The sequence below is a fragment of the Antennarius striatus genome, chromosome 20 (genome assembly GCF_040054535.1).
Source record: "Antennarius striatus isolate MH-2024 chromosome 20, ASM4005453v1, whole genome shotgun sequence".
Classification (NCBI taxonomy): Eukaryota; Metazoa; Chordata; class Actinopteri; order Lophiiformes; family Antennariidae; genus Antennarius; species Antennarius striatus.
Window position 1 is genome coordinate 15803024 of NC_090795.1, and position 20727 is coordinate 15823750.

At 41.3% G+C, this 20727-nt stretch overlaps 2 protein-coding genes across 10 annotated transcripts in view; one reads left to right on the forward strand and one right to left on the reverse strand.

Annotated features, from left to right (window-relative positions):
- The first annotated feature begins 377 nt into the window (after positions 1-377).
- Positions 378-12547, forward strand: trdmt1 (tRNA aspartic acid methyltransferase 1). 5 transcript variants are annotated; one of them, XM_068304348.1, is made up of 12 exons: positions 378-647; positions 897-1034; positions 1173-1282; positions 2370-2446; positions 3001-3072; positions 3693-3758; positions 4240-4309; positions 4416-4475; positions 5094-5419; positions 5859-5916; positions 7087-7216; positions 7551-12547. In XM_068304348.1, exons 1-12 carry the CDS (start codon positions 383-385, stop codon positions 7649-7651), a joined length of 1473 nt encoding a protein of 490 aa, XP_068160449.1. In that variant the 5' UTR covers positions 378-382; the 3' UTR covers positions 7652-12547. The 5 variants fall into 5 exon arrangements, with proteins under 5 accessions (XP_068160449.1, XP_068160448.1, XP_068160451.1 ...); XM_068304347.1 differs by having other exon boundaries at positions 382-647; positions 4416-4487; XM_068304350.1 differs by having other exon boundaries at positions 387-647; positions 812-1034; positions 4416-4487.
- slc12a7b (solute carrier family 12 member 7b) overlaps positions 12384-20727 on the reverse strand; it is a 47046-nt gene continuing 38702 nt past the window's right edge. For 2 of the 5 annotated variants that reach the window (XM_068304341.1, XM_068304345.1), the window contains exons 17-26: positions 19871-20039; positions 19456-19651; positions 18653-18822; positions 18417-18548; positions 18075-18182; positions 17755-17871; positions 15697-15872; positions 15200-15214; positions 13092-13225; positions 12384-12576 (exon numbers count right to left, since the gene is read on the reverse strand). In XM_068304341.1, coding sequence (XP_068160442.1) covers positions 12485-12576; positions 13092-13225; positions 15200-15214; positions 15697-15872; positions 17755-17871; positions 18075-18182; positions 18417-18548; positions 18653-18822; positions 19456-19651; positions 19871-20039 — 1309 coding nt within the window. In that variant the 3' untranslated portion in view covers positions 12384-12484. The remainder of the gene's footprint in view (positions 12577-13091; positions 13226-15199; positions 15215-15696; positions 15873-17754; positions 17872-18074; positions 18183-18416; positions 18549-18652; positions 18823-19455; positions 19652-19870; positions 20040-20727) is intronic. The other 3 variants (XM_068304343.1, XM_068304342.1, XM_068304344.1) reach the window with 3 other exon arrangements.

Below are 20727 nucleotides of genomic sequence, written 5' to 3' on the forward strand. Positions count from 1 at the left end.
TAAGGCATGTATATCCGTTGTTATATACTGGAATTATTTTGTAAATGGTATCGACTGTAAGAATGGACAATTCCCAATATTTTTTGTGACAATAAAGTGAAATAAATTAATTTTACAATTACTGTCTTTATAAATACTACCGTGCAAACCACTACATAAAAATGTATTGATGTGAAGTGTTCTTTTTGCAGAAACCATCCTGAGGCGGTTTAGCTCCTCATGATCTGAGACCATTCAACACCTCTCATTTTGGAATAAATACTAACAACCTCACAAGGACAGGTCATGTCATTTGGGGCAGATAATGAGGAGTTAATAGAACCGAAAACCTTTTAGTTTTATATGAATATCTTTCTAGTTAGTCAGGTCAGGTCAGTTATTGATGATGGGCGCATCATCTGTCAATCTACAGTGTGTTCAGTGCTGGAAAAGTAATGAAATAATAAAATCAACCGTCATCCAGTCGGGAGGGGGCGCTGGTGAGCAACACAAGTTGAAGAAGAACAAGAAGACGAACGAAGAAGGAGGAGGAGGAGGAGAAGAAGAGAGTCGGGTGTTGCCGATGGAGGAGCCGATGGAGGAGCAGAAGGAGCTCCGTGTGCTGGAGCTCTACAGCGGGATTGGAGGGATGCATTACGCTCTGACAGGTCAGCAGACTGTCCGCTAGTCCCGGTGCCTGCCTTTGTTCGTTTTTTCTTCGTCTCTGTTGTTTTTCCCCCCCTTGACAACAATTTCACACTTTGACAGATGGATGCTTTACTTTATTTAGTCCCTGTTCTGGTTACAAACACGGGGTGGTTCCGGTTCGCAGGGGTTCTCCAGCATCTGTAGGGGGTTCATCTGAGAAGAGATCGGAGATCTAGATCATTTATTTCAGCTCAGTTATTCTGTCACAGTCGGGATCTCGTCCAGGTGGAGTTTGATGGATAGAAGGGAACAAGTGAAGCGGTCAGCATGGGGTCCATCCAGACTACATGGAGGAACCTTCTCCATCTGGTCTCCATGGAGACTCAGTCCTCTGGACAGTAGGCAAGGCACGATGTCCTTGTGTTTTGCCATGATTTCTGATTGGAAGTGGGAATTGCAGAGTAAATGCAATGCATTAAAAATAACAGAATTAAAAGTTCATTATCTGTTTTATTTATTATCTGTTTCTGTTTTTGACCTCACAGAGAGTGGCATACCTTTCCAGGTGGTGGCTGCCATCGACATTAACACCACAGCTAATGAAATCTACAGTCACAATTTCCCCAACACTCCCGTCTGGAACAAGACCATTGAGGTGGGGGGTTAAAGTGTGTATCTGGGCTTGCGCTAGCCATTCGCCACTTCGCCATAGGCGAAGTGAATTCCAGATTGCCTACAAGGTTTATAGACTGTGTAGCCACAGTGGCGTTCTTATTTTTATGGAAAAAAGGCTCAAACTTACAATTTTTTCGCTCGCTAGCGAGCGCCACTATTTCTGCATGCCGACGGAAATAGCCCAAGTGACCCGAACGCTCCCGATCATTAAATATGCACTCGGGTCATGACCTCCTCTCGTCCAATGAAACACAAAGATTCTTTTTTTACAAGCTAAACCCTTGAATCGGTGTACGACAAGGCGAGGACGATCGATCTAAATAAATTAAGAATCCAGTGTCATACAGTAGAATTTGTGAAAAAATACTAATTAATCAGCAAATGGTGAATGCTGAGAGGGGGGAGGAGTGGTGACAGACCGATCAGAAGGTAAATGAAAGATATTATCAATACTTTTTTTTAGTCTTAGACTTTTGATCTCTATGACCGGCAGGAATAACCAGCGATGCATGTAAATATGTATTCACTTCGCTTGCTATAATAGCAAGTAAAACTTACAAGTAAACATTGAGTAATATTTTGTATGACTGTATTGTTGAATCTCACATTTATACCTTCATAAAGTAGGACAGAAATAAAGAGAGTTCAGCTTGAACTGTTGACTTTGGTGTATTTTTGTAGGTAAACTGAACAGAAGATATTTCTCTCTCAGAATGCAGGAAAACAACCCCATTTTCTAAAAAAAATTCCCGGGGGGTTCCCCCCCACACACACACTCCACGACAGGTGTGGTTTTACACCACCCAACAATTGAAAACTTCCATCCACTATGTGAAAATACAGTCATACAAATTATTACTCAATGTTTACTTGTCAGTTTTACTTGCTATTACAGCAAGCCGCTGTCTTGGACACAGAATTACTCAATTCGTTTACACTGAGCCACAGTGGCTTAGTCATACTAGCTCCTGGTGCAAGCCCAGTGTGTGTGTGTGTGTGTGTGTGTGTGTGTGTGTGTGTGTGTGTGTATACCTCTATTTTTATTATCTTTTATGTTTTATTTTCAGGGCATAGCAGTTGATGACCTCAATAAATTGTCGTTTGACCTGATTGTGATGAGTCCTCCATGCCAGCCCTTTACGAGGTTGGTTTTATTTCGTGTGCACTGAGTCCTAATAATTCCAAAAATAGTAGAGAACTTCCTTACCCTGGACGCTTGCCTAGTAAATGTCCAACATACTTGCCAATTATCCCCCCACGGGGGATTAATAAAGTAGATTTTAGTGAAGTTTTTTTCATTATCAAGCAAAGATTTATCAAGAAATTCTCAAAAGAGTCTCCTCGGTTTAAGTATTGATTAACATAGTAGTAACAGAGTAATATTTAGAAACTAACTTAAACAAAGAATAAGAAAATTCTGGTTTTGTGATGACAGATATTTGAGAAAAACTGTCTCTTGAATTTGTGCACATGGAAAGCAAAAAAAGAAAAGAAAAAAGGAAGACACTGAATAGACCACATATTAAGCTAATAACAACATCATCTCTGTAGATCCAACTCTGAATCTGCAACATCCCATAGTTACATGATGTACAGTCTTACATATTAATCAAAGAAAACTTATCGTAAATCTCTGTTTAATTATAATGGGGTTTTTTACTTTTTTCCCACCAAAGTTTTTTTTGTTTGTCTCTGTAGGTTAGGATTTAAAAGAGATGTTTCTGATGCCAGAACCAAGAGCTTCCTGCACATCCTGGATCTTCTGCCAAGGTCTTCAATCTTAAGATTTAAATTTATCTTATGGTTAATGTCAGTGAAATAATTTTTTTGCATAAAATACTACATTTTGAAGGCTAATCCTCTTTATTCTCTCAAGCATAAGGTAATTTGACACAGCTCAAAAAGATCAATAATAAGATCAATAATTGTAATTGAAGGCAGTCTGTTGTGAAAGATTGTCAATTTAATGCTAACTTAACTCTAGTCCCAAACTTTTTGACAAGAGGAAGGGACCCGAGGGCCAATCCCAGCAGTCGATGACAATTATATTTAAAACAATGCACAGAAATATTCTGTTATTTAATGTTTCCATTTACAATAATTTCGGGCCTATTGTTGGAAAGCATATTTATTCCCCTTTAAATGGTGCCACATTTGTAAGGAACATCTTTTGGGGGGTGTGGAGCAGAGCCAAGTGTCTGAGAAATATGACAAATCTTCTCTGCCATTATCTCACAACACTTGTTTAAAAGAATAGAATGTCTCAAATAGAATGTATCAAGCTAACTTTGAGGTCTGGGCTCTTACTTGAGCCCCCAGGTTTCTACATGTTGACCGTCTGTACATGTTTTCATTGTTTCCTCTCACCCTACATTTGATGATGTGGTCAGATTGAACAGGTTGCCCAGCTTCATCTTGTTGGAGAATGTTAAAGGGTTTGAGACCTCCTCTGCCAGGTAAACTAATCGCCCATTGTCTTTACAGAATATTCTGTCTGATTATTAGCTAAACATCTAGAGTTGGTAATCCTTAAAGCTGAGTGTAAAGTAGCTTCACTTCTATTTGGACTTTGACAAAGCTTCTCATCAATGAGGCTTCTTCAGTTCTGACTGGTGGACGGTACAACAGTGTTGGTAACTTTTCATAGGTTGCTAACACAGTGATGACTGTTGAGGTAACTCCTTAACAGATGACTCAAAAGTACTTAGAAGATCATTTGCTTCACATTCAGTCTTCAAGGATTAAACATCTTGAAGTTGTAAGTGACTTCTTAATGTAAGTGGGTTAACTTGTGTAATTGTTTTCAGATATTTGAAATTAATTTGGAATCATTCATAAGACAGTTACTTTTCTTAACCACTGTAATAATGATCCATATGAGTGAAAATGTTTGATTTAAGGGGTGATCTGTCCTCATGTTACGCTTCTATTCTCCAGGGAACATTTGGTGGAAACATTAACGAACTGTGGATACGCTTTCCAGGAGATCATGATCTCTCCCACGAGTGTAAGGAAACCATTCTGCGTTACCAGCTTCTGTTGAGATCTCTTTTTATGGAATTTATACATGATAAGTCATATTTACATGCAACGTGTTATTTTCATAAATCCAGGTTGGGATCCCAAATTCGAGACTGCGCTATTTCCTGGTTGCTAAGTTTTCAACACTGAAAGTAAGGCAGACGGTGAGCACTGATCCTCTTTCACATGAAAGATTGATTTTACTGTTTCTATCAATTTTGAGCAGAATTTGTGAATCACTGTCATGCCTGTACTTTCTTAGTGAAGTTTACATTGCAGAACCTAAAGTATTGTTTTCATTGCTGAGGTAGAGAAATTGAAAGGGACAGTAAAGGATATAAACACCTTTACAACATAGGTCAGTAAGTTGTAGATATGATCTACGTACTGAAGAATGATATCTTTAAAACAATTTTAGCCACTCTTCATTTCTCTTTCTGTCCACGGTGTTTTATTGATGTGGCTAAGAGGGAAGAATTGGTATACAGACAATACAGTAGAACCAAAAGTTACCCAACAACCACTTTATATTAGGTTTACTTGGTATATATACCATTTGTCAGCTATTAGTAAAACCTGAACCAACACAAAACAACACAATGTCTGATTGTAACACATTGTCCAATATAAGTTTCTTTAAACAGGGCGAAGTTTTAACATTAAACTCACTGTGACCATATTTGTACCAAAGATATTTTCCCTGTAAAATGTGTCTCCAACATTAGTGAACTAATCATTGAAATCACTGACAGAATGCAATCCTATTTTAGATTTTAGATGCCTTTCCCCATCCTGCTGAGAGTGATCCATCTGAGAAGCCCACAGTCTTGAGTGCTTTTCTTTTGGGGAACTGCCAACCAGAAGAGGAAGAACAGGCCAGTCGTGTCCTCTATAAAGTAGAAACAATGAAGGATGCGCAGAAGAAGCTAAAGCAAAACAGTGATTTGTCTTTGAGGCAGATCCAAGACTTCTTGGAACCACATATGGACGTAAACATGGAACACTATCTCCTTCCTCCTAAAACACTTTTGCGATATGCTTTGCTCTTGGACATTGTTCGGCCCACCTGCAGGAGGTCCATTTGCTTTACCAAAGGGTGGGTGCAACAACTGTGTGCGTGTGTGTGTGTGTGTGTGTGTGTGTGTGTTTTAACAACCCCTGGAAAAGGTTATGGAATCACCAGTCTTGGAGGGTGTTCATACAGTTGTTTAATAGAAAAAATGCAGTTCAGACATGACACAGAACTAAGTCATTTCAAATGGCAACTTTCTGACTTTAAGAAACACTAAAAGAAATTTAAAAAAAGTGTGGAAGTCAGTAAGAGTTACTTTTTTAGACCAGGCAAGTCCGTCATTAAGTTGAATGAGGTGTGCTTGTGTTTGAATTCAAGACACTAGAATGGAATGGCTGTTAAACATGTTGATTTCAGGAAAAAAAATTGAGATGCTCTCTTAATGTTTTCCAGAGCTGCATATGTTCATAGTTCAGGTGTGATAAGTGTTTAATAAGATAGTGTATTTGTGTTTTATCCATAGTTATGGAAGGTATGTTGAGGGAACCGGCTCAGTGCTGCAGTGCTGCATGGAAACACAGGTGAGTTTTGACTTCAGCTGAGGCAATAATGAGATTGAACCACACCAGAGTTGCACGTGACTTTTCATCAGTGTAAAAGTTGGTCCACTTTTGTTGTCGTTTTTGTCATTTCTCATCTTGATATCGGATAACTGCTCTACCGTCTGTCATTGCTGCCCCCGAGTAGGGCGACTGTTCAATCGATCATTGTTCTTCCATACGTCTGCTCTCTAGCCAAAAGTAATTAAACCTCTTTTTCTATGTATTTGGCAAGAAACTATTCAGAAACTTATGGAAAGTTTAATTAATAATTGTTTTGCATTTAAAGGATTTTATATACTGTGCATTTTCAGGATACAAAGATCTTCTACATTTTGCTTAGAAAATGTAGAATGCTTAGAAAATGCTTAGAAAAAAATAAATGAGACATGGTAACACAGCTGATAGAAGCACCACATGTGAAATGCTTTTGACATGGTCATTGGAGACATAATGTGTTTTCATTTGTGGTACAATAGTGAAATGTTAAATTAGGTTATCTTTTTCTTGCATGACATTATCTTAGACTAGAGTGCATGAAAATCTAGAAACAAGTTATAATTTGTTCATTTTTTTCCAATCCAAGCGTGAGGTTACTTCTAGAAACAGGTGACTGCAGCTCTTGGCCTTCATTAAGCGGCTGGTTTGTGTTCATTGGAGTACGCAGCAGATTTCAAGAGTTGTTGAACTGGAGAATTTTTCTCAGTTTTGTTCTAAATTTCACTGTTTTCTCTACTTCCTGTGGATATTCAGGTTTTTCATTCATTCATTCATCGTCGACCGCTTCATCTGCTGTGGCGGGCCCTGGGGGGCTGGAGCCCATCCCAGCTGACTGAGGCCGTGAGGCGGGGGAAAAAATTAATGTTTAATTTTGTTGCTTTTTTTAATTGGTTCATATTTTGCTGCTCTTTCTGTTACTGTTTAATGCTGTGTGTCTGTAAGGGTTGTCAACACCTCAAATTCCCTTCAAGATCAATAATCTCACCTTCTTTCCTTCTACTGCTGTCCTTTTCTTTTCCTTCCATCTGTTGCTCTCCATTCTTCCTTCTCCGTTCTTCCTGCTTTTCTTCTTGTCTTGTTTTTCCTGCTCGTCCTTTCTTCCTTACTATTCCTTCTTTCCTTTCTTTATTTTTTCCTTCTTTCCTTCCTCAGATGGAGAGTGTGTTTAAAGGATTAGACGGGTGCACAGAAGAGGAAAAACTCCAGAGGCTGTTGAAACTGAAGCTCCGTTACTTTACTCCTAGAGAAGTTGCCAACATCATGGGTTTCCCTCCAACTTTCAGTATGTTAAATGACTTCTTTTTTTTGTTTTTCCTTTTGTTCAGACAACATGCATATTTTTTTTTGTACCTCAGAATGGTTGGTTATCCATTTTATTCAAGCTATAGAAACTATAACTACCATTGTACAGTAATTGTGTCGAGGTCCTTTTTTATTTTGCTTCATTTCATTAAAACAAAATGATTTGGATTTAATCTTTTTGGAGGAAAATGTGTAACTTTAGTGTTGCCAAACCTTTTCAAAATTTTCTTCTAAATATCTTATTGGATTTTGAGCATTTGAATGGAGTGTACGCTCATGTGTTACTGTACTAACTGCTTTTATGTATTTTGCAGACTTTCCTGAACAAATATCTACCAAGCAGCGGTACAAAGTTCTTGGAAACAGCCTCAATGTCCAGGTGGTTGCCAGACTCCTATGTCTGCTGGTTTCTTAGGATTGGTGATGCACCAACATTGGAAATCATCTTGTTTTTGTGCCATCGATCAAACAATGAACTCTGACCAATGGCCGTCACTGAAAATGTGTCATTTGTTTTTTGTAGATGATATATATTTCTTCTATATATTTTATTTCTTTGTGTCAAGTAATTCATATTTTTATCATAACTTTTGAGGGATTAATAATGTATATATTCTATTCTGGACTGAAAAAAAATGTGCTCATGCTGAGCAACGATCTGATTCCTAATATAGTTGCAAAGAGATATTTTTTCACCTTGTCCTTTATGGGTAGTGACTGTTAACCACTTTGTCATGTCAGCTAGCATCAGTAACTAGCTTACTGATGCAACAGCAGACACTTATGAAAGGGGAAAAAACACTTGTGTTCTTCAAACTGTGATTCAAGAACTGAATGAAGATAGACTATATAAAACCAAATGCGTGATTGAAAATTGGTGAGGTGGGGCAAAAAGAGCTCATTTCCACTACACTTGAATGTCAAAACAGGAATGAGTAAAATACTATGATGAAGGTGCAGTTGTAGTTGCAGTAATCCAGTCTGATGCACCTGACCTTTAACAGACCTAAAGATAAAACCTTACAAAGTCATGTAGACCCAGTTCTTGCCAACATATGGGGTACGTGGTGATGCTGTTTGAGATACCCAGCCTTACCTGCAGGATTCATGTGCACTGTATATCAGATGGAATGTTACTCAAAAGTAAACTCCCAACCATCACTGAAAAAAAAAAACAGGGAAAGTGGCAGTAGTTCAACGAGAGGTGAGCAATGAAAGAGCAGGTCAGGTAATAAAACATGCAGACCCAAAAGTTACAGATTTTCTTGAGAAAGAACACAATGAAAATAATCGTTACCCGAGTTAAATCACACAAGCTTGATTAGTATTCCACAGTATTGTTGATGATACAGATCCATAGATGTCGGTCCGTGGATGTGGAGAAACAGTCGTAGTCCGAGAGCACGTCTGAAGGTAGAAGTCAGTCTGAAGAAGACTTAACCAAAATATTTATAAAACACACAGTGTCTGTCTATGTGGATGTGTGTGTTCTACCCTGTGTGTAAGAGTCGTGACAAAGGATAAGGGTGTACTGTATATACGAGTTTAATTTGTTCAGTGACCGCTCATTGGTCAATCTGCTCATATCTCAAACAAATTTTTCCCATTTAAAATAAAACTCGATTTACCCTGTACGAGTCTTGTTAAAAAGACCCACATTCCCTAAATTACAATAACGAATTATCGGCCAGTAGACATGCAGACCTACAGTATCTGTGCATAATTAATTACACGTAGGTTACATGAACAATGACAAAGTATGAGAAAAACGCAAAAGTCACAAGAACACATGAGCCATGTTTTTACCCCACAAACAAGAACGAGATCCAGTCTTAGCTGATGTGTCCATCTACCATTACATGGGATTACATGGGAAAGAACTAGATACGTTCTCAGCTGTTGTTGTATCTGTCTGCTATCCATCCGCCTGACCAGAAGAAGTATTGCTAACGGACTGTCCCCTAACCAGACAGTTCCTTAACCACAGTCCCCTAACCATCAACACCTAACCAGACTGTAACCTAGCCAAACTCTCCCCTAACCAGTCACCTGACCACACTATTCCCTAACCAGACTGTCCCCTAACTAATCTGTCATCCACTCAGACTATTCCTTAGCCAGACAGTCACCTAACCAGATTATAATCTAACCAGACAGTTCCCTAACCAGATTTTTTTTTACATCCCGCTTCAAAGCAGTGATGTATTGTAATTGTCATCGTCCGTGTGTTCGTCCGTCCGTCAGTTTGTTCAGATGTCCACCAAATATCTTCACAACCGTTGCAGATAGAATGGGGAAACAAAAAACACATTAATCGACCTTGAGAAAACTAGGTCAAGGTCAAATTACAACTTTTGTACATTTTTTTTTTTACATATCTCAGGAACTGGATAAGATAGAAAGACGAAACAAAAGGCGTTAAATTCAGGGAGGCAAGAGGTGATGAAACTTAGATCACAACTTTGACCTTGAAAAACCAGGTCAAGGTCAAATTTTCACTTTTATACCTTTTTAGCTACGAAACCTGATGAGATGTAATCACAAAACAAAAATCAACATTTTCAGGAAGCCAGAAGCACAAAAATGTAATGATGACCCTCACAATACTGCAGGTTGTCCTGAGTCTGTCTGCTACAGTATACCTCCAGCAGTGGTCAGCTTACAAATATGAAATGAGAAGCCAAATACTCGATAGTACAATATAGAATTCATTGCTGCGACCATTATGAAAGTAGGTCAGGGTAAAATTTTGAATTCAGGGGTGTCACAGGATGTTGCAGTCTCTGACTGCCTTGTATGTATTTCCTTTTTCAACCCAACCAGTCAAGGCACAGGAACGTCCATCCGAGCCAGGATCTGCCCCAGGTTTCATTCCAATGGGGAGTTCTACCTGGCCACTGTCGTTTCACGCTTGCTATGGGGGGGTTGTTTTTTTTCTTCCTTTTTTTGTCTGACTTTGTAAAGCACTGCAAGGCAAGCGCTTTATAAATAAGAGTTTATTTGACATGTATGATGTGACAAAAGGAAGAAGTATGGCCAGGGCTCTTCTATTAGGTAGTGCCATCTTTCTCCACTCCAATCCAAAATGTAGCTGGTACCTTTGACTGAAACTGTCTCATGTTGACTGAAGAGTGGACATCAATGTCAAAAGTGAGAATAATAATAATAATAATCAGAATGCAGACATGTATGAGTGTAGTTCAGCACTTTAATATTTACTCAGAGGCACAAATACAATTTACAAGGCTACCTTCCTCTATGTGTGCCCACAAGGAACAACTGATCCATCCTGAGGCCTGCAGCTGAGCCAGAGAAGAGCATAAACACGCATGCACGCACGCACGCACACACACACACACACACACACACACACACACACACCAGCTGGTGCTCTCATATAACAGAGGTGTTCATTAACAAATCAGATTTAACGTCTGGATCCGAGCTTCTGCGACACCCTGAGGTAAATTTAATCTCCACTCACGGAAACGTTCCAGATGGGAAACACACACAATCCTGTTTATCTCCAGAAACCTTGTTCTTTCTGATTTTAGCGCCTTCTGTTTAAGGTTTTATGCTTTTTTTGTTTCCTGTTACCGCTACACAGCTCAGTAGACTAGAACAAATAAAGTTCTCTAATGATTTTAAAATGTTTTGCCATCTGTTTCTGATGAGTTGGAACAAAATCTCCATCCTCACATGAACCACCTCTCTCTGCCTCCTTTCATAAAAATCACACGGAAACACAAGACTTTGACAGAGGATCAGTTATAATGTTACAAACACCCCAGAAACCCAAACTAGGAATTAACGCAGTCACAAAACAACTGAACAAAAGAAAACAAAGGACTCAAGTAGTATGACCCACAATCACAAGTTGCCATTCGCTTGCAGGAAAATCTGACTTTCCATTTTAAAAATGCTGCACAGCTAAAAAAAAACAACAAAAAACGTGGAAAAACACAAGACGACTTTTCAGTCTGAGTTCCTTCCACAAAACTTGGTAAAGTGTTAAATGGTTTGAAATGCCTTTACCTCCGCTAGCACTAGTAGCTCCTGTACTTCATTAATGTGCATTCATATAGATTCCTTTTTGGAGGAGCTTGTTAGTTTAGAAAGCAGCAGCTACTGCGACCAATACTACTTCCACACTTTCTTTTACTCTGAGACATTTTTGGCACATTTTCTCCTACACATGCTGATATAAACGGATCATCTATTCAGTCTGGGGACACACAGATGTTAGAATATTATAAAAACAAAATGAAAGCATTAGTATTAAATATCCTGGGATGCCTTGTCTGGTGCATCATCAGTATGAGGAGACTGCAGCGCTGGGTTTAATGGTAGAAAGCATCACTGAAGGCGAACAAGCCACATCGGAGGACACACTGAATGAAGACAGTCAACGGTGCTGAAACTGAGATGTAGGAAAAACTCCACTAAGGTGCCCGTTTGTGCTTTAAAATGTTAACAGAACACTTTTCTTTTTTTAAATTATAAAAACTAGGAGGCTGTTTAATATTGTAAAAACCTGCTACTGTCAAAACGTCCCTTTGATTGAAATAACCCCAACTGAGCACATTTCTAACCATTAACGTGTATACATGTCATTTACGAACTTTATAAATGGTGCTAAGGTATAATGACCTATGGCTATTTCCCCTATTCAAACATGTAGCGTGATAATAGTGTCCACCGTGTGGTGAGTATTTACACCCCACCCCCCCCTCGACTCTCCTCTTCAGCGGCTGTAAATCCATGAGCGTTTCTCTACACCTCTGTACGTGTGTCTCCAACGACCGCTGAATGTTTGCCAGAGTTGACGCCAGACAAACGGAGAGACTACAAGGTTCACATCAAGAACGTGTTCACGTCTGCAGAGCTTCACAAGGTGGGGGGGCAGTAATTCAACATCGACGCACGAAGGAATGAATATCAGAAAGTAACAGAACTTTACAAGCTTTCCAGAAGTAAATGGACAGTATGAAGTGTCTCTATGCTCTGTCTTCCATGGGGGGGGGGGTGTAGACACACGCTGTGCTGTTCCTCACAGCCAATCATTTTGTTCTTTTCCTCCTGACGTCTTTCAGAAATCTGTCCCGCCTTCCAAGAGCCCCAGTTCCTTCATCATAACCAAGTTAGGCTTCTTCCTTGAAAATGCCCAGTGGCCAGTATCCATAGCAACAGCACGTATGCAGAATGGGGGGGTTGAGAGTGTTTGTTTTTTTTTTCTTGGTTTGATTTCTTAAGAGTAGATGGTGATGACTTCACGGCCACCGCCTCGCACCAGGAGGACCCGGTTCAGACCCTCCATGAGAACCTCCAAGAACTCCATGTCTGAGGAAACACAGGTCAAGGTTTAAAGCAAACAGAACATCACCTCGCACCACAAAGGCCCACCTTCCATGGCACCAAGATGGTCCTAGAAAATCTCTTTCATGAATGGCTGAACAGCCGGTGTGGAGTTCCACAAACCAAAGGAGTCAAAGCATTCAGAACACCTGCCCCCACCCCATGGAGGACGGAGTCTCCTGAAGTTATTCAGCTGGTGTTCAAGTTATTTAATCATTAAAATCTTGCAAATGAGAGCTGAGCTTCTCAGACTGCATTGGAAATGGAGGAAGGCCTCCCTCTCTGTTGGTTTTACATACATGATCCCTTCAGTTCCTCTCTCCAGACACAAGCTTCACCGGCCTAAACTTTAAAACATCTCGTGTAACTTTTCACATGTATGCGATGGAGAACGTAGACGAGAGCGGTGAGACTGAAGCGTGCTGTAAAGAAGAAGCAGAAGGTTTGGAGGAGTTCTCAGGTGGACCCAGGAGTTCTCAGCTCCCGTCCATGAAGGATACAGTTTTCGTCTCCTCCTCTGTTCCCGGGGGGTCCGGGCATGTTGAGCAGAACCAGGTGAGCTCCCTGCGACTTGTTGACCACCACCTCATTCAGTTTCACCGCCGTGTGCATTCGGCGGACATTGGACTGGTTCCTAGTTCAACAAGGAGGTCAAACCGTTAGCATCAGGCTACTGAACATCTCCTTCACGTTAGCACGTGTTAACCAATGTGGAACTAGACACTCTCTTTATGCTGGGGTCTGATCTGATTTAGATCTCAAAAATTCATCAAGATGTTTTTCACAACAGACACTTTGACGCGTCACAACCGAAAAAGCAGCGGTTCTGTTTAATTCCAGACCCTAGAAAGGAGAAGCTAAACTGGAACTGAGCAACCATTGATGCTACCTGCTGCTGCTTTTCCAGCCATCACATGTCAAAGTGTCTTTACTCAGTCCTGAGAGAATCAGGAGCACAACACTCACTAATGCACGTCTAGAGACACATTCACCAACACATTTTATTCAGGACCGTAATTTCCACACTACTGAGCGCACCTGAACATAAACCGCACCAACTAAACTTTAAAAGAACAAAAACATTGTACATATATAGGTCACATCTGTCTATAAGCCCCAGGTGTTAAAGTGTTAAATCATTAAATATTTACGAACCTCAGATTTTTCATCAGGGATGATGTGGAAATTCTATTCTATTCTACAATAGCGAAGAACAAGTTTCCCCTACAGGAGATTAATAAAAAGTTTAATAAAAGAACTGGTACAATAATAATAATAATAATAATTATTATTATAATTATTATTAATAATACTAATAATAATAATAGTATCATCATCATCATTATTATTATTATATTATTATCATTGTCTTCCTCAGCGCATTATCTCTTGATCACCTATCTGTGTCACTGTTGCACTTCCTGCTAGGGCGCCCCCTGGAGGTTGTTGGCTTGTAAAAATCTATTGATTAACCTAATTTTTTTTTTGGTTCAAAGCATTTGGAAAAAAGTATCAGTTTATAGTCTGGAAATTACGGTACATCATTTTAGTAGAAGCAGTTGTGATGGCGTGATGATTAGCCTCATGCACATAGAAGAAGACAAAACATGGTGAAGGCAAGACTTAATAAAGAGACAACATTTATAAGGTCATGTTGCCCTGAAGCAGAACTGGTGATAATAATGTGTGATTCCAGACTAAGCTGCATGTGCTGATGGCTCAAACTGGATCCTGCTGATCTGTAAATGTTGTCTCTTGATTTTCATCTTTGCTCTCAAAGCGTGTCAACAGTCAGAAGCCAACATTCAGTAGGACAATCGGACAAAGTCCTACTTCCTGCTGGGAAACATTTGTGCCATAATGCCAAGAACAAAGCCAAACAAAGAGACATGGAAAGCACAAATTTGTTCTTGCATACAAAAAAAAATGTCACATGCTGTCAGCCAGTGGAGGCTTTTCCACCAAACACACTTGAGGTCCGTCAGTAGGGTCGCATCTTCACAGGCGAGCCAGAATTTATAAGTTATTCCTTGTTACCCAAGAAGGAATGATATGAAATACTTCATGTGCCATCACAAAACTCTTTACAACTTGAGCTTGTCGGAATTGTTGGACAGTGCAGATGCCACTGCAGGCCGCAAGGAAAAATATTTGATTGTCTTATTTTATGATCAACAATAAGAACTTGTTTTTCTTTGAGTCGCAACTTGTTTGCAAAAATAAGGCCAGACAGGAAGTCTTTTTTTTTTTTTTTTTTCAGCAGCTTCTGCCAGAGGCTTCACAAGCAGTAAGGAGATCACACAGGTGTGACCCTCTCGGTGTGTTTAATGGCATAATGGCATAATAACTGCCAAATCTCAAACTGAGGTGTGCTGTGAAGAAGAGGCGCCGCCGCAACCTTACCGCGCACTTCAACACACACACAGACACACACACACACACACACACACACACACACACACACACACACACACACACACACACACACACACACACACACACACACACACACAGAGAGAGACGAACAGGCAGGAGGCGGACAGAACAGAGCTAGAGCCACCACAGCAGCAGCACAAGGAGGCCTGGGGGTCAACAGAAGAACACTTACAGACTCTCCCACTCTCTGAAGGAGAAAACAGGACAGAACAACAGAAACACACTTAGATGCATCCAAGCTCTGGGCCACATGATTCAACCCGTCCCCACTGGGATGCGTGACCCCCAACCCCACAAAGTGGCACAAGGTTGTCTATAGGAATGTGTTTACCAAGCCTGATTGACATTTAACCTGTAGAGGTGGACCAGGACACTAGTGGCCACATGGCCAGCAGTGGGATGGGGGGGGGCGTGTAGACACACCACATGCAGCATGAATCACACGTCATGCAGACGGTCATCGGCCGCTGCCCTGCCTTCACTGAACCGTTGTCTCCACCGTGTGCTGGAGATCACTTCTCATCCTCCACATATTCTGACTTTTAAAACTCGGGAAAGGTGCAAATGTCTCTCACCAGGCACAAGTAGCACCATGTTGTATATTACAGGGTTATCAGTGGCCCTTTTCAGCTACAGACACACACCCAGAGGCCGATCAGACAGACTTACGGCTTCATGTTAAACAGGTCGCGTACAGCTACGTTGGCGTTGCATTCGCGGTTCCGATTCCGCTCGGTGAACAGCTTGTCCTTCGTCCACGTCATGTGAACCCGCTCAGGCGCGCCTTCGGCCTTGTCATTAATTGCCGCATGAGAGGCCGTGTTTCTGTCGTGGATGAGCTGGGCCTGGAGAGGAGGAGGAGACGAGATGAGAGACGAGCAGGAGAGAGGAAGGTTGGGGGGGGGGGGGGGCTCGAAGGTGAGGAGGTTCAGATGACAAGATCAAATCAGAAACAACGGTGAAGGTTAAAAAGAGTCAAGAACAAACAGCACAATAAGAGATGTGGTCAAACCATGCTAGAAAATGATGAACAATACAAACCTCCACTGCTCAACGATGGTGGAACACATAATAATAATAAATGTACAAATACACAATAGGTCTGCATGCATTCTGCAGCTTAATGATGGACGACAGCGACGGGGGTGAAAATAACACACACAACCACACAGGTTAAAAGAACTAACTAGTCCACAGCGGCTCAATAAACGGATGCTGGTGCACAGTTTTTTCTCACAACAACATTTTTTTAGCGCATCTTTATATAAGACAAACACGTGATTTACTTCTGTAAATATTATCAACAAGTATTTAGCAATGAGTATTTTTTTCGCGTATTTTTGAGACAAAGGTTGTAGGAGTTTAACAAGTTTACACTTATTCCTACTCATTTACGGACAGTGTTCACACCTTTCTGGTGTATTTATTATTGTTAATTATTGTTATTTTGTTTTTGTTATTCGAAATAAATGAATTCATTCATTCATTCATTCATACAAGCTTTATTGGTCTTAAATTGGAGATGGATCAATTGTTGATTGGTTGTTGTAGCTGCCGATTAAATGCATTCATTTTTTATAGTTATGTGTATATAGTGACATAGTTTTCATTACGGTTCTAGATCTGCAGAGTGCATAACTAAAGTGGTAAAATTGTGAAAAAAGTAACCATTAATTACGTTTACCTCCAAAATGTAGACCAGTGGAGGTCTAACTAAGGGCAAAAGGGGAAATACCTCAAACCTGGACGTGACTTCAAGCAAAATGTGCTTAATCATTCAGTAGTACTGTCATCAATAATCACCTATCGATACATAAAGAACAGGATGTCACATGCAGTTGGGAGTCATTGTTGTCTAGTCTGCAGACGGTTACAGGTAAGACAGTCGGGGGAGGAAGACGATGGTGACGATGGGCAAAGGGAGCACAGTATTGTCCTAGAACACGGAGCAGGGAGGTTCTGGGGTCCAAGCCCCAAGAGGAGCTCTGACACTGAGGCTCGTTCACTGTACTGGGTACAAACCAGTCACACTGACTCTCTGTTAGCAATCCTAATGCTAGCAGTCAGCTTAGAAGACACAACCAGAAGCGAGTCTGTACAGAAAGTGAAAATGTTGGCGCTCAGGAGGTTGTGACATAATCCCGAAGACATTTGAGTCCAACTGTGTTCAGAGAATCCTAAAACAATACTGTCCATTCTGTCCACCACACTATTCAGGGAGGATGGGATGGGCTGATGGGAAGTCCAACAGCTGGCTTGTTTCCACAAAGAAGTTCTGAGCGACAGTGCTGGACCATGAGCAACAAGAGGAAGCTTGTCTTTCTCTGATGACATTATGGGGTGTTTGACACTCAGTCAGCTTCTGAGCAGTCGGCTCAAGAGCCTGAACTCACTCCAGCCATTAACCAGCCATGTCTTAGCGCTGGCGCTAGGCCAAGTTATTAAGCTTTAGAAAACAACTAACCCACATCTTAAACATTAATTCTCTTCTGATACGACTATTTCATAATAATGTTAAGTGAGAATCACAAACTTTTCCTCCAGAATCATTGAACTCATGACGACGTCTGTTCTGAACACCTGGTGAACGTCGACGTTCTGAGCCCAGATCTGAAGCCTCGATGATGATTCAGACGACAAGCAGCCTCCGTCTCCACATGATTCACCTTTGTGAAACAGGACAGGAGTCTAACGCTAAGGGACAGCGGGGGGTCACGATGGGGCTACCTCATCCTCCTGAGAATCCTCCATCAGTGAGGACTGTCGGCTGAGGGTCTTGGTCTGAGCCGTGTTCTGGTTCTTCCTTCGGATGGAGCTACGTGACTCATCAGTGATACTCTGAATCTGAGGCGTGGCGCAGACGTGATGTCACAAGAACAAGAGAGGGCCAGTTGTCACTTCATACATGTCAGAATCTGTGTTATATTAGTGATCAGGCTTGTGCTGACAGCATCCAATCAGCTGGCTGCTTTTGGATCTCCATAGTAACGGTGCGTTCCTAGAGCCGAGCTGGGCAGTAGTAAAGCACTGGGGGTCGGGGTTAATACCTCTCTCTCCCTCTCAGTCCTGGACAGCTGCATCTGTTTGAGCATCTGAGACCTCTGCTCCATCACCAGGGTCTTCTCATAGGTGAAGGCTGAGATGTCGTTGTCGTGCTGCACAGCAGAAGAGAAAACACAAATAAAGACTGGGAAACAGGAGGACTCCAGGAAGTCAGGTGACCCAACCCCGAGCCGTCTTCCAGACTAGCTGGTTAAATCATGGATGTTACTGAACTGGTGAAGAAGTATTGTTTATTTAAACTGAACATCGTCACCCTTTAACCATTACCAACACCTTTATCTGAGAACAATATATAATCTCAAGTTGGTCTAGCGATGAAGGCTCACCATCTCCACCACCTCCACTTCTGCATCCAGTCGCAGGTGGTAGAGGAACATCTGGAGATCCTTCTTCATCTGGATGCTGTTGTCATCCATCTGGGCCACAGTGAAGATACGCATCTTACACTTCCTCCACACCTGGAGGAGATCCCACAGTGATCACGAGTGAAGGTCCAAAAACGAGAAATATCGCAAAGGTCTTCAGCCCTTAAGGTGTCTCAGACGGACGACACATGACAGACCTTGTGCTGTCGCAGCAGGAAAGGCAGCAGCATCAGCAGTCCTCCATCATGGACCACCCACCACACGTCAATGCTGCCCTCCCCCAAGCGATCCTGATTGGTCGGAAAACTATCCACGTTCTTTGCCACAAGCAAGGCCTGATGGGCCGCCGTGGTCTCCCTCACTGTCTCTGCATTGACAGGGGAAGAGGAAGAGGAAGAGGAGGGGGAAGGGGAGGGGGAAGGGGAGGGGCTTACTGATCAGGTTTTGTATTTGACATTAAGACATTGCTTTCCCACATAAACACCATAAATTTTGTTACCATTTCTTAGTATGAGTCTTAAAAGTTCATCCTGTACATTTAAATGTACAGGTAGTCCTCAAGATACGAACAGTCAACTTATGAACATTCATAGATACAAACAACCGTGCGCCACCAGTTGGACTAATATAGTTTCCCTTTCAGTCAGAACCCCCCCCCAGAGCAGCGTAGATTAAAGCCTGGCCTAGCCTGTGCACCCCCCAATTGAGGAAGAGATGTTAAAGTTACATTACATTTTGTTTATATGTTGTTTTTATGTCCTGTAACTGTTTCTGGTCAGTCTGAGATAACAGTACTTCAGTATTTGGACTAGTAATGAAATTAAAATTATAGACTGAAATAGAGATTATAGATTTAAATTTAATAGATAATCAACCTTACGAACAACCTCTTGGAACTAACTGTGTTTGTAGGTTGAGGACTACCTGTAATATATTATTTACAATGTAGGCGACTTTCATTTCTATAGAGACTATTTATCTTGATCCTTGTCTTGTGTACCGATGAAGTTCTTCCATGAATGTGCGTCGTTAGACTGCCTCCAGGTCCCGGGCCAGGCCATCAGGACTGTGTTGTGCTTCATGCCCCCCAGCCCTGCAGACTGGATGAGGTGGGAGAAGCCGTCTCTGAGGTTTGACGACACCACCACATGGCAGAAACCTTTAGTTCGCTCTGCTGACATGGAAGACTTGATGTTCTGGACGGAGAACGACAGAAGAGGAGGAATGGACACCTCACCGACAGCTGAATGGAACCATGTGACTGATTCAGAAGATATGATCAATACGACCAGTAGGTGGCAGAGTTCATTTGCAGTGAGTTAAAATGCTAGACGTCAGAATGATGATAGGATAAACCACGATAATACTCAGTGATGAATGGAAAGATCAGTCAGTGGATTAAGAGTTCCCTCTACCTGCTCAGCGTTCTTGGCCTCTGCATCTTTGGTGAGATAAGTTCCCTCGAGGACGTTTCCCACGATGGTCAGGCCTTTCCCTGCCTTCAGCTGTGAGGTGAAGGACAGCAGACGAGGGTGCTTGACTCCCTGATCGGACTCCAGGTTCAGGAGCACCAGCAGCTGAGGCCTGGATGCGTCAGCAGGAAAAGAAAACATGTCAGACTGCTCTCATTGAGGAGGTGGGAGGGAGGTCACATGGTCCCCAGGCCTGGAATAAAACAGACCTGACTCCACTATGTAAATTACAGTAGAACCTCAGAATATAATACAGTAGAAGCTCAGAATATGATACAGTAGAAACTGAGATTATGATACAGTAGAAACTGAGATTATGATACAGAAGTACAGAATCCCTTGTTACTCGCGGTTAATGCGTTCCAGGACCACCGGCAAAAATTAAATTTCACGATAGAGCGATAAACTATTTATTCTATTAATTACAGTTATTTAAACGTTTATGAATCCTCCCCATACTGACATTAAACCATCTCGAAACGCGAATAAATAAGGGATTACTGGATCTCAGATTAAAATAGTGTTATTTTAGATTATAACACTGCACAGTACAAATTCAAGATTTAATCCGTTCTGTGACTGAACTCGTACATCATTAGACGTTTCCCCTTTACCTGTGTATAATTAGTTATATATACGTTACATAAACAATGATTAAGTACAAGAAGATACGAAAAAGTCGCGAGAATGCATTAGCTATGTCTTTACTCCACCAACCAGAACGAGATCCGGTCTCACTGATGTTTTATTCATCCACAGAGTAGTGATGGTGTCCTGAAGCACGCCTAAATTTTGTCTCG